At 45.1% G+C, this 13,084-nt stretch overlaps 1 protein-coding gene across 1 annotated transcript; it reads right to left on the bottom strand.

Moving 5' to 3' along the window:
* Nucleotides 1–8,731: 8,731 nt before the first annotated feature.
* LOC125920734 (G protein-activated inward rectifier potassium channel 2-like) lies at nt 8,732–10,197 on the bottom strand. The gene has a single exon (XM_049627857.1). The coding sequence runs from the start codon at nt 10,035–10,037 to the stop codon at nt 9,714–9,716; it is 324 nt and encodes a 107-aa protein (XP_049483814.1). The 5' UTR covers nt 10,038–10,197; the 3' UTR covers nt 8,732–9,713.
* Between the last annotated feature and the right edge of the window lie 2,887 nt (nt 10,198–13,084).

Below are 13,084 nucleotides of genomic sequence, written 5' to 3'. Positions count from 1 at the left end.
TTGCCTGTGAGTTCAGGGAGGCCTATGGTGCATTTTAGAAAGAATACCACTGTGATGGTTAAGGGAGGGACTTATTGTCATTTTCAGGGCTTTGGTTTTCTGTGAATCCACTTATGTGGACCAGCTCATAACTGATTGGAGGAGGGAAGTAGGTGTGTGTATGTGGGTGTGTGTGCGTGTGTGCGTGTAGGAGTGCATGTATATCGTGTATATGTATGTATGGGCATGTGTACATATGTATGTGCCTGTATGCGTGTATGTGCGGAAAGGGTTGTTGCATTTGTTAAAGTGTTAGTTACAAAGGACTGTACCACCACTGCATCGTGTAACGTTTAGAGGAGCCTTCTTTCTTTTAGGAAAGGAAAAAAATACGAAAGTACAAGCAGAGAGGAGCTGTGGGATAGCAAACCACGTGTCTTGTTGATGTGTGTTGTAACAGCATTGTAAATAAGATGGAAGAAAGGTCTTCCAGTGTGCTTATTCGGGCTGTAGAAAGTTCTCATTTATTTACTAATGCCCCCTGTGGATAGGGCCAGTTGGCTGGGCAAGCTATAGATCAGGCCAGCTGATCTGGCATGTGCGTGGGCATGACTCAGAGATTCGAACACTACCATCCTCTCTCTGCAAGCAGGCCATCATCTTGAGCAAAATTTCCATGCCCAAAATTTCCCTGAGGTTGACATCTAAGCACATCGATGGAGAGTTGTTCCTGGTTGGCAGAGTTTACTCCTACCTGGGTTCATAGGGCCAGACCGAATTTAACTCTGAAAGTTTCAGTGCCAAATTCTGCATAACCTTTCCTGCCAATGTAAAGGAGTCTGTTCTCAGGTTCAAAGCCAGAAAATGGAAAGTGGCAAGTTCATGGAGAAATAGTATTCTGGAGACTTTGCCTTCTGGAGGCAAAAATGAACATTTGAAATCAGGGTTTCTAAAAGAACTTCTTTTTTTTTTTTTTTTTCCTGAAGGAATTTCTAAGTAAAAATTTAAAATTGCGTTTGTTTACACTTGGGCTTATTATGGAAACACTATTTAGGCTCAGCCTATTTCATGATTAATAAAATGGGAGCTCTTTGGATATCTATTGCATTAGATGATGCGAATTTAGTTTTGGAATTTCTCTTTCTTTTTTTTTTTTTTTTAAAGGAGAATGTGATTTTGGTGTGGGTGTGTATGTGGGATGGGGATGATGGCTTAAAGAATAGCCTTTTTCAAAGGAACAGTTTGGCCACCTGAGTGCAAACTGTCTTAGGAAGAAGGGATAGTAATATTCTACACCTGGCCACTGAACGTACCTGTTTGCCTGGGCACTGCCCTGTATCTCCTAGGTTTCCCTGAAGGCTGTCCGAAGGTGGATAAGCCTTTGGGAGCTCCAGCCCCTTGGGGCCTCAGCCAGTTCTCCTCAGAGACTCCATGGAGAGATCTATGCTGATAGGCTGCAGGTTGCCATGGCAGCAGCCATGCACATCCTGGGTAACCAGGCACCACATGGGTGCTTGGTTTTTCCCCAGAGCACAGTCTGTGCAGACAGCGGGGGAGGAAAGGCCACTTTGCCAACACAGGCATATATTTAGGTCATCATTTCAGAATCCTGTACACGTGTGGGAGTTCACTGTTGTTCCTGCAAGACTCATTTTAGATGCTGTTCCACGGGGCTGAATAAAGATATACAGGACCGTCTTTGGCAAGCTGGTTAGCCTAACTGCATGTTGCAAAGGACAAGAAGCTTCCTCTGGAAAAGTCCAGCTGTCCCTTCAGCACAAGACCTCTTTTTATGCTCTGCTCAGTTACGGGCTAATGTCATCACTCATGGACTCTCAGGGCGTGTATGGGGGCAGAAATGAAATATTTTACCTTGTTTTGGGTCTCAGCTGGTCAGACTGTGAACATAGTACATGCGCAGTTAAAACTTGTGGCGAACAATTAGGTGGTAACAGATGAGACTAGCCTTGATAATAGGTTCTTGGTTGCCACTCAAAAATGGAATGGAAGCTCAGAAGAACTTCCAGGAAAGATGACTTTTGGTGGTGAGCCACGGAAGGAATACAGAAAGCAGAAGTGGGCAGAATGTTTGGATGATAACCTGTGGTGACATGACAGCCCTGTGGGCATCCGGGGAGAGCATAAGTTGTGTCTCCAAGTGTTGCAATCCAGGGGAGTTCCTTGCAACTCAAGAGGACACTCTTGACAATAATATCCTTGTTTGTTGGTTCCTGTTAGAGGAAAGAGAGAGGACGTGACATTTCTTGGACAGGGCAGCATTTGGATTGGATGAGGGGCAGGTTTGAACAGATCAGACCCCCTTACTTAAAGAAACAGGATCAGACCGTCTAGGGTGATGTCTTGGATTGCCCAATGGCCCAGCTGAGTTTGTGCTCACAGCATCATGATACTAAAAAGTGAGAATTTCCAGAGGCTGAAGAATTAGATGCGTAAAGGGGAAAAAAGTCATACGGGCAATCACCATGGGAAAACGATCTTTCCTTGGACTTCTTTACACATACTCCGTTTATTCAATAATATTGTTTGATTATGTATAGGAGGGACAGCCCTGTGCATAGGGGATTCAAAAGGCCTTACTTCATTTCTTCTAGGGAGAGTTGTCATCCCTGCTCCAGGTGGGGACTCTGTAGGGTCAAGGGTGCTGGCCAACATAAGCTCAAAAGACACAGGTTCTCCGGTGTCTTCTGGGAGGGGTCATTGTCTATACGAACAGGAACTAGACCTGGAGAGAGAGGTTCACCTAGAGAGCTTGCAGCAGGTGTGCATGGCCAAACTGACCCGAGGGAGGGTTGCTTACAGCCATTCCCATGCCCAATAATGCTGAGAGATGATGCCAGGATGGCACCAACTGGATCTGAGAACAGTGTCCCTTGTCCTTGTCTAAGAATAGTGGCCGTGGGGTTAGAGGTTCTGATCGTGCACAGCTGATGCAAGCCCAGCTCTCTGTGCTGTAGTTGATCCGGTTCTGAAGTTGTGTTTAGTGCTGATCAACCTAACACTGATACACTCCATAAGGCATTCAGACTGCACTGGGGTTTTAGTAGCTGAAGAGGTCTGAACTGAGGCTCCCATGATTTCTTGCTCCTTTAGATGGATAGTTTATGATTTCTATCAGAATTTTAGAAATAACGGTGCATTACGTGTTTATTTCACTAGTGTCTGTTGGTAGCAGATATTTACATTGCCTGAGAAAAACAGCCCTTCATGTTCTTATAAAGATTGGCTGGTTGATATCACAGTATTTATGATCAGTGTTAATACAATGGGTGCAGGGTCTTAATCCTGAAATGGTCAATTACCCTTTGACAGTAGGAATATTTCATTCTCTGAAATCAAGATCTATTGCCTGTGTGGTCACAATTCTCTGGCCGACCACAGAACACATTAGGATTCACATCTAGGGGGTAGTATCTAAAATTAACTTTATAAAAGCCATTTTCCTTGGTGATAAATCTCCATCACTTAATCACGCTGACCATCTCGAGCTATTTTGCTCTCATTTCTTCCTTTGGACGAGGATAGGTTTGAGTTAGGTGGATGCATCGAGCTTTCTTTTACCAAGGCAATGAGGCCAAGTAAAAGTTTGACTCCTTTTACATTTATTTAAGTTTTACGGTGTTGAACTTTGAGAGATCTTTCCCCCCCACTTAGTTATTATGCTGTTCCACGCAAAGCTGTTGTGAGCTTTTTGCAACATATATTTCAGATATCATTACCATTTAGTTTCAGACACAGGACCAAATCCATCTCAATTTCCATCATGTATCTGTCAGCAATACATCACAATGATTTGTTACAAAATTCCCCCCCCCCCCACCTAATTTCCAGGAAAGCACTCATAAGAGAACCTGATATATTTTCCAACAGAACTTGGCTCACTTGGCTGACCCATGTCTGGCTTTGGAAATGCTTTCTTAGAACACAAGCGCTTTCAGCGTAGTGATACCAAAGAATGTCATTTAATATTGACTTATCTCAAAACTCCACTGTCTGGGTTTCTTGCTTTCAATATTTCTGTAATTACCAATCTTTATCTTGTGTTTCGGACTCAGAAAGCGACAAACAATCCAACAACCCTTTACTGCCTTCCTGTTTCTTCCTGAGCTCTTTGTAAAGAACCTCTTGGTTTTCCAAGAGAAGGATTTAGTTCCTAATTCTCATGTTAAATTAAACCTTTGGCCAAGTGGCTGGAGAGAGCCAGAACTAGGACAGCTAGACGTGAGCAACAGTTCAACGTTCATCATCATTACGTTGATCAATTGCAGGTAGAGAGAACTAGTGGGAGGACACAGGCAGAGCTCCATTGTCCCTAGGAACCTAGGAGAGAAGGCAGGTGGGGGAGGGGAAGCTCCCCCTGCAACTGCTGCACGGCTGGTTTTCCCCACCGGGTGGAGACACGTGTCCCCACTGTCTACATATTTAAACACCTATAGATACACCAGTGACGCAATGTCTCAGTCAACTGGACCGGGGATTCCCACTTCTTTTTTGTTTGTTAAGGAATTGTTTTACGTTGTCGCTTTGTGAGTTGGCCACTGAATCTTGACTGGTTATTTCTTTAGCGCTCTGGGAGAATGGTTATGAAAAGGAAGGAGTCCTCCTTTGACACCTGATTATATGACTGTGTTATTTTTTCTTGGAACAGATCTGCGAGGGACTGCAATGCATTTCTATCGGGAAATAATGTCATCATTCTGAGTTGTCCAGGAATCTGTTGGTAGCACGGTACAATATTTAATAATTAGTACCACTTCATACATGAATAGTACTCAATAGTACAGACAGTATAGAGGTCGGCAAACTTTTCTGTAAAGGGCCAGATAGGAATATTTTAGTCTTCTGGCCACATAGTCTCCGTCTTAAATACTCAGCTCTGCTAGTGTAGTGTGAAAGCAGCCATAGGCAATACGCAAATGGATGAGTGTGGCTGTGTTCCAAGAAAACTTTATTTATGGACACTGGAATTTGAATTGCATACAATTTTCATATGTCCGAAAATATTCCTCCCCTCTGCATCCATTAAAAAATGTAAAAGTCATTCTTTGCTCACAAGTGGTGCAAAAACAGGGAGTGGGCCAGAGTCTGTGAGTAGTTTTGGTTTGCCGACCCTCTCTGTGTAAATAGTGCCCGTGGCTTAAGCCTTGGCCTTGGATTTGAGACCAGGAGCTATTACTACTGGGCCCATAACCTTGGGGAGGTTATTCAGTTTGCCTAAGCCCTAGTATTCCTATCATAAAACGTAAATTGTAACACTCAAGCTCTCAAGGTAGAGTAGAATTAAATGACATAATTTGTGTAATGACATAATTTGTCATTGTATTTTGTGTTGATATTGTGCTTTGTCAAAATCTCTTTGTAGCCTTACAGAGTTTTTGACTTCTAGATGACACTACAGTGGAAGTTCTCTAAGACATTAAGGGCAGAAATATTAGGAAGAGGTGCGTTTAACTCCATTTTAAATGAAAGGATTACATTTTCTTAAACACAGGTTGGTCGTGAAATCTAGAAACAAGATAATATGACTTTACTATATTGGAATGCGGTATCAATGAATCATCTATTATGTATAACTATGTTCTTCAACTTTATAGCCATCCGTTGAAAGGAAATCATAGAAGTTACTATTTCCCGTGTATGTAGGGCATTTAATTACAACTCCCCTTTTGACTTTTCTGAGTCACATAGAGTACCATCCAAGTCAAGGAAAGAAAGTCAGACTATTGGCAAGCTGTCTTGGAAATGACTATGCATATTTTCCTTCTTTTTTATCTTGAATTACTCAGCTAATCAAATGATTTCACATTCTTTGAGTGAGTCCCAGTCGTTTTCTACTGGCATTTTTATAACCCCCATGTCCACCAGCTCCCGCCTTTAATAAACAGTTTCTGTGCATCCCAAAGATATTGGCTTAAATCAAATTAAAAAGCAAAGGGGAAAAATTAAGAAACCTGAAATGTAAGAAAATGTGGGGAAGGAAAGCATAAGGATGTTGCTCTGGAGATTTCAAAATTTAGGCTTTTGAATGAAGTCGTAAATAATTTTTTAACTAGAGTACAGTGAGAAATAGACACTTCAGAGCCCTAGTTTGGTTAAACCAAGAGAAAAATTGTGCTTAAGAAATAAGTTGACATTTTTAAAGACAGTAGCTGGATTTCTGTTAGGGAACATAAGATACCGAACTCAATCAATGGACCTGGCACTGGAGAGTTAGGGAAAGCACAAAAGAGAGAGACACGTGGAGCAAAAGAGTGGGGGAAGGAGGGAGCTCCTTCCTACGGACATGGAGTGGCTGTACGTCGGTTCACCGGGTTGCAATGCCATGTTATGAAGAAATGGATAAACAATGACCTGACATTACGGTGATTACAAATATGTTAATTCAAGAGAGTATCTTCGTCCAAGGGACAGCCAAAAACAGAAACGATTTTATGAGTTACATAAAACTGACTTATCAACAAATAGGTTTTCCAGTTGGAAAGCATCTTGGGGTGGGTGGAAGTGAGAATCTGAGGGTCTCAGCAGCCCTTGGGGAGGTCATGCTTCCAGCTGACTCTGCCCTTTTCTCCAGATTGGGGTCAACTGTGGCAAACCATAACCCTTTAGTTAAAAATTCTTATCTGGCTATTGGATCCCACCATGCTTTTATGGAAAGTGACTCAAACACACCAACCAAACAGACCAAAATATCAAGTTGAGAGCGATGCTCATTAGTTGTGGGTATTGTTGAATTAAAATAGGCTTATTTATTTTCATAACACTTGGTTTGCTAAGAAAGTGACTGAGTGAATGGGGACTGGCCATGGCGGAATAGAATGAGTAGAAATCATGGGCTCATCTTTGTTTTACGGTCTTAATGAAAAACACCATTCAATACTTGCTGCTCAGAAAATTCAGTCTTAATGAACTTCTTTCAATTCCAAATTTTAACAGTTGACACAAAATACACTGTTAAACTGTGTTATCAATAATTGTAGAAAAATAGACACGTTTGATAGGGACATTCTAGTAAAAGGTTCTTCTGGAACATCCTTGTTTAAAGATCCAGAGGCTCATGTTACAAAAACGAGATTTGGTTCATGTTCTGTCTTCAACTACATTGACACAAAAGACGATGAGAAATAGGCAGAGACCTCACACTTGGGTGCCCTGTCACAGATACAGAACCGACACATGTGCATGACCAAAGGGTCACCAAGGCTCTTTGTTCAGTTGTGCTAAAGGGCCCCAAACTGTTCTTCCAACCAGACAACAGGGTGTGCGCTGTCCTCTGAACCTTAGTAACGGAGTAAAAAAAGGCCCACTGAGTCATCAAGAGCTAATTAGCTAATGAGCCCCTGCCTCATCTTGCTTTGTGCTACGGTGCCTTCCCTGCAACTCTGGTGATGTTGCGGGGTTAGCGCCCCCAAGTCAAGGGCGCCCTTCATAAGGCTACAGCGAGGTAAGGCCACAGTACCTCCCAACAGCCTGGCAGGAAGTGTATGGGGCTCCCTCCTCCTCCTCCTGGACTACAACGCCCTCCTCGGAGTGTGTGGAATGAATAAATGATTCGACAGGTATTCAATGCAGAAAGTGAAATGCTGGCAAACAGGAAAGGGCTACGTGGCCAACAGTTTTGTTTTCGGTTCAGTCAGTGCCAAGAAGCAGTTGTCCTAATGCAAGGTCAAGGACGTGGGAGAAGAGAGACCCCTGTGTTAAACTGAGGAGCCACTTTCCTTGTCTCTGGGACATGCTTTTTAGTAGCCAAGTCCCCGAACTACAGCGAAGGCCTGTGCAATCTGGTCAGGGAAGTCAAGGGCAACAGGGAGTGATAGCTAGTTTGAGTTCTTTGACCTCCAAGGCACAAAGCTTCAAACTGAGCACAGCTGTGGGAGCTGAAAATGAACTTGAGTTCAGCCAATGAATATTTATGATGGGCGACTGTTTAGGGAATAAAGAGTTTAAAATTGTGAAATTAATGTGAAAGATCTGTTACAGTGCAAAATTTCCACCTGCCCTTGAGATTTTTGTCTAACATCCTCTTCCTTATCTTTTTTACTTGAAATTTTTTTTCATTTTGAAATTTAGATTTTTTAGTACAAAATTCCTTCCTTCCTTCCCTTCCTTCCTTCCTTCCTTCCTTCCTTCCTTCCTTCTCTTCTCTCTCTCTTAATCTCCCTCTTTCCATTTATCTTCACAGATTAAAATTAATTAAGGCTGCAGTTTTTTTGCTTGTTTTCTTCTGATTGGGAGACACTTTGGATTTGATTTCCCGCCTGTGGCATGCTCTAGAGAGATTTCATAGTCACCTAGATTGTTGATTTAATCTTTGACCCTTATTTCAGAATAATAAAAGAAGACGAATAATAATAAATACAAATGCGAAAAATGCTGATGGATAAGCTAGAGGGGCAGGGAGAGAGCCGGATGGAGTCAAAGTGTGTGAGGTGAATGATTATAATACATGTCGCCCACTGCACGCCTTCATGAATGTCATGGCTTTAGACCCAAACCGTCTTCTGCTAAATTACCATGTCTGATTTTTTTAGGTCTATAGTTTCTCACAATTACAGAGTGGAACAGCTGGGGAATCCATGGGTTTTTGCAGGAGAAGAGTTTCCCAAACTCTTGTACTACAAAGGGTGACAGCTCATGTGAAAAGCATAAACACATCATTGCTGACATGCCAGAGAGTGTCCTCCCCCTGGAATATTCTCCCAGGCTAGTCAGTGAGGCTCCTGTTACTAAAAAAAAAAAAAAAAAAAAAAAAAAAAAAAAAAAAAAGAGAGAGAGACCTCAGTTTTGTAAACATTTCACAGTATCTCAGGATATTGGTGGTGGGTTTTGCCATGTACCGGACCGCCTAACTTCCCCCAGACCTATGGCTTATTAGATTCAGTGAGAGGATAAGCAAGGGAACAGAGGTACCCAAACACTACCAGTCTGGGACACAGAACAAAGGCCATGCACTAAGGGCCAGTGATCGATGGGACCAAAGAAATTCAGAAAGCAAAGACATCAGAACAGAAATGCCTACTGTACATTGGGAATCTTTTTTTTTTTTTTTTTTGCATCTTATTTCTAAAGTTATATATCTAAACCTACAGTAATTATACATCTATGTACATTATTTGGAAGTTCTGTCCTACAGTACTTTTCGTACATGCTGTGTTTTATTACTGACTGCAAAAAGAAAAATAATTACATAAGGCATATATATGTACAGTGTTTTGTCTTTCCCTGACCCGGGTCCTATAACTGCAATGCCTGTAGGGGGCAGGCACGTCGCCCTGCAGATGGAATTTATTGGGATCTATAAAACCGAGGGTTATACGCTATGTCTCACTGCATGAGTAAATAGGCACCAGAGACCTAACTTGTCATATCCCAGGTGAGATCTCTGACACACTCTTTGAGTGATCTGCTATTGTACAAGACATGCAGGTAAGTAGCTTAAGTCCCTAGGAGTCGGATGCGTGGTTTTTCGGGAAGAGAGCAAGCTGGGGCCGCGAGGGAGGGCGCTTGGCACCTTCACCAAATCTGCGTCTGCCTCGTCCATCTGCAAAACCGAGAGAGGGCAGGTAGATATTTTACACCTCGAAGACTCGCTTTCTGGCCATGTCAGAACTAAATGCAAATCCATACACAACCAAGGAAGAGAGACAAAAGAGAGAGAGCATGAGAGACGAGGAGGGGTTGTGCGGGGGGAGGGGAGGAGGAGCCGCCCGGCTAGGCGACTAGACTCTGGATTCGTTTTCTAGGTTTGCCACGTCACCATTCCTTTCTGTTTGCTCCTCGAGGTTCTTCTCCTCCTCTTCCGTCTCCGGGTCTGCGCGCTGGTTGAGTTTGCTGGACACGGACCAACTCAGGGGCAGCTCCGCCCGGCTGGCCAGCTCGGCCAGCTCTTTGGCACTGAGAGATGGGGTGCTGGTCTCGTAGGTCTCGTGGAAGCTGTTATAGTCGACCTCATAGAAGCCGTCTTCCAGCGTCAGGACAGGTGTGAAGCGGTAACCCCACAGGATCTCACTGGTGACGTAGGAGCTGCGAGCTTGGCACGTCATTCCTGCAAGGAAGGGGACGGACGGAGGCTTTAGTGAGTGCGGCCTTGCCCTGGGCAAGTGGGCCCAGCGGGCGGGCGGTGGTCGCGGCCCCGAGCTGCTCAGACTGCGGCCCGCACCGGGGCTCAGGGCTTAGGACCGAGAGTGTGATTCGTGCCGCAGACGGACGCTACTACCGGAGTGTGCGGTGGCGCTGCCGGGACTTGGCGGGGCGGGGCGGGGGGAGCGCCAGGGCGCCGTGGGAGCGTCCTGGCCCACAGCCAGCCACGCGCGCCCGCGCGGCCGTGCACACGCACGGGAAGGCACGTGCGCACAGGTGCACAGTCACGTGTGCTCGTGCCCTGTCCGCTTTTCGCGCCTGGAGACCCCGGAGGCCGCGCGTCTGGCCTCCCGTGGCTTTCAGGGCTTCGCCTGAGCCCTACGGAGACTTGAGCCTCCCGGCCATCGACTTAGGGTGAAGTTTGGCTTATGGAACTACACCCGGGAGGCCCTCCAGCCGAACGTCATGGATCAGCGTTACTCTCCTCCCATCGTGCCGTGCAGGCCCCGACTGCCGCTCGAGGTGACGTTGGAAGGGATGCCCCCCCCCTCCCCCACTCTGTACTTGCCCCGGGCCCAGTGAGGATAGTTATTCAGACTGTGCAATAACCATAATACTTTCAAGGCTTGTCCCTTCTTCTTAAACATAAGCAACCTTTTCCTGGTTTGCACAGAAATGCCATCTGAGCGACTGCAGCCCAGGAGTCAAGAGCAGCTTTTTTTTTTTTTTTTTTAAACGTTTATTTATTTTTGAGAGACAGAGACAGAGCACGAGTGGGGAAGGAGCAGAGAGAGAGAGAGGGAGACACAGAATCCGAAGCAGGCTCCAGGCTCCCAGCTGTCAGCACACAGCCCGATGTGGGGCTCAAACCCATGAACCCTAAGATCGTGACCTGAGCCGAAGTAAGGCGCTTAACCAATGGAGCCACCCAGGGACCCCAGGAGCAGCTTTTTTAAAAATATGAAACGACAGAATGGGGGAAACTCCACCCATCCTCAAGGATGACTTCTCCATTGGCTAGGCAGGTCCCTGGGCCTAGGGCCCACAACTGCTTTTTAGGGACCTATAAAAATTCTTTTAAAATCAGAACAAAACAAGGAACTTTTAGGTAGAAGAAAACGTTAAAATAGTCACCCTTACTCTAATAAGATTGTAAAATGTCATGTAATTAAAACTTAAAAAAAAAAATGAATAAGGGATCCTTCAAGGCCAAACTACCTGTGAGGCACAAAAGTTGTCCCGTGGTCAGTGTTCATTCATTCCAGGAAACAGCCAGTCAGTCCACATGTCGTGTATTGACACAGCCGATAAGGTGTATCAGGCAACTGCTTTGTGTGGAGTGCAGGTGGAGAGGGGAGAAGAGAATACGTGTGGGTGTTTCCACGGAGGATTCAGAGCTACAGGATGATTTCAGAGCATGGCACTTGCTCCGTGCGACTAGAAGAAGAAACCGGGGTGCCAGGGACTTACGTGATTTACCCCGCTCAGCTGTCAGGGCCCGAGTCAGCGCTGCCCTCACTCCAGCCCTGGGTTCTTCTCCTTAATCCCCAAACCGAATCCTACCCTTTGGCAGTGTCTGTCTGGCTAACCCACAAAAGCCCCCTTTTATGCCTCTAACACAAGTACTGCGGGACTTCTAGATATGGAAAAGAAAAGGGCGCTGTCTTGCTTTTTATTTCCCGACCAGCATTTCTCGTCCGAACTGCCAAGTCTTCATGTGTGTTGGGGTGTGACGGGGGAAGACAGATGATGACAGGGACATATGGGCTCAGAATGAGGAGTACACAGGAAGTCAAGGGGAAAAGGTGATAAAATAACTTCAGTAACTTTTTTTTTTTCCCATAAAGGAGGTACACGTTTATTGTGAAGTGATTAGAAGCCAGCGATGGTCAAATAACATAAAATCCGCCTAGGCTTTCCATTCTGGCGATATACGTAACCAAATGCAGTGAGGAATAAAATCTACCGTTACTGAAGTTAAAATCTAAATGGACCTTCACCATCTGTTGGAGCTGGCTGAAGAGAGAATCAGACACTTGGGATACAGGTATGAAGAAACAGCAGCGGGTGCCGCCAAGAGGATGTCACCAGGAAGGCCGGCGGGGGGAGGGGAGGAACCTCTGAAAACCTCCTCCCCCGTAAAAGCAATGAGAGCAGTGGCAAACACGGACCAAACAAACTCTTTTAGAGCTCTGTAAATGAATTCCAGGGGAGCTTCCTTAGGAACAAAATAGCTGAACTTTAGTAAGAACCCTGAACGGTGTGGAATTTTAACTCCCCCTGCTCAGCTCCACGAGCCTCAAAAACCAACAGCCCCAACTCGTGGTGAAAACCAGCAGCCTAACAGCTAGCGGAGGTCAGAACACAGGTGGAGCTCTTTCAAAGCCCCGTTCTCAGAACTGCCATTACTTCATGTGTCTGGCGGTTCCCTAGAAAACCCCGCTTGCAAGGCTTGTCTTTGTGTGACCTGGCAGAGAGCTCGCCCAATGCAGGCAGCCTTTTACCTTGGGTCAGTTGTCAGAAACAGCCAGGCAGTTGTTTAAAATTGCAGCTGCTTGGGGGGCAGTGATAACAGTTGGGGAAAACAACAAGCTAACCAAGAAACAAAAGGAAAAGCTGGAGAAAGATGTCCGTAAGGAACTTGGAAAAACTCTGACATATTCCTGAGAATCTAGAAGACCACATGCATGTTTAGGACTGTGCACATGCCCAGGAAAGACCTGAGAAGGCCCTGAGCTCTTGTCTCTGGCTGACCTTGAGCCTCTGAGCAAGCAGGAAGTGAAGGTGAAGGCAAGGCTGTAAAGTTCCTACCTCAGTGTTGAAGGCCTGCCCCCCACCATGCACACAGCACTCCTTAGCAGAGACTGGAGACTTACTGATTCCAAGCATTTAAGGAAACCTTTGTCCAGTCATTAGCTGATTACAAAGCTAACTGAGCAAAGATTTCAGGGGGCTACATACAAAACTATACAGACTGCCTGAATCTCACGCTAAGTCACGAAACAAACAG

This window comes from Panthera uncia, chromosome C2 (genome assembly GCF_023721935.1).
Source record: "Panthera uncia isolate 11264 chromosome C2, Puncia_PCG_1.0, whole genome shotgun sequence".
NCBI classification, from domain to species: Eukaryota; Metazoa; Chordata; class Mammalia; order Carnivora; family Felidae; genus Panthera; species Panthera uncia.
Note: the sequence above shows the minus strand (reverse complement) of the source record. Positions and strands in the feature narration are given on the sequence as shown.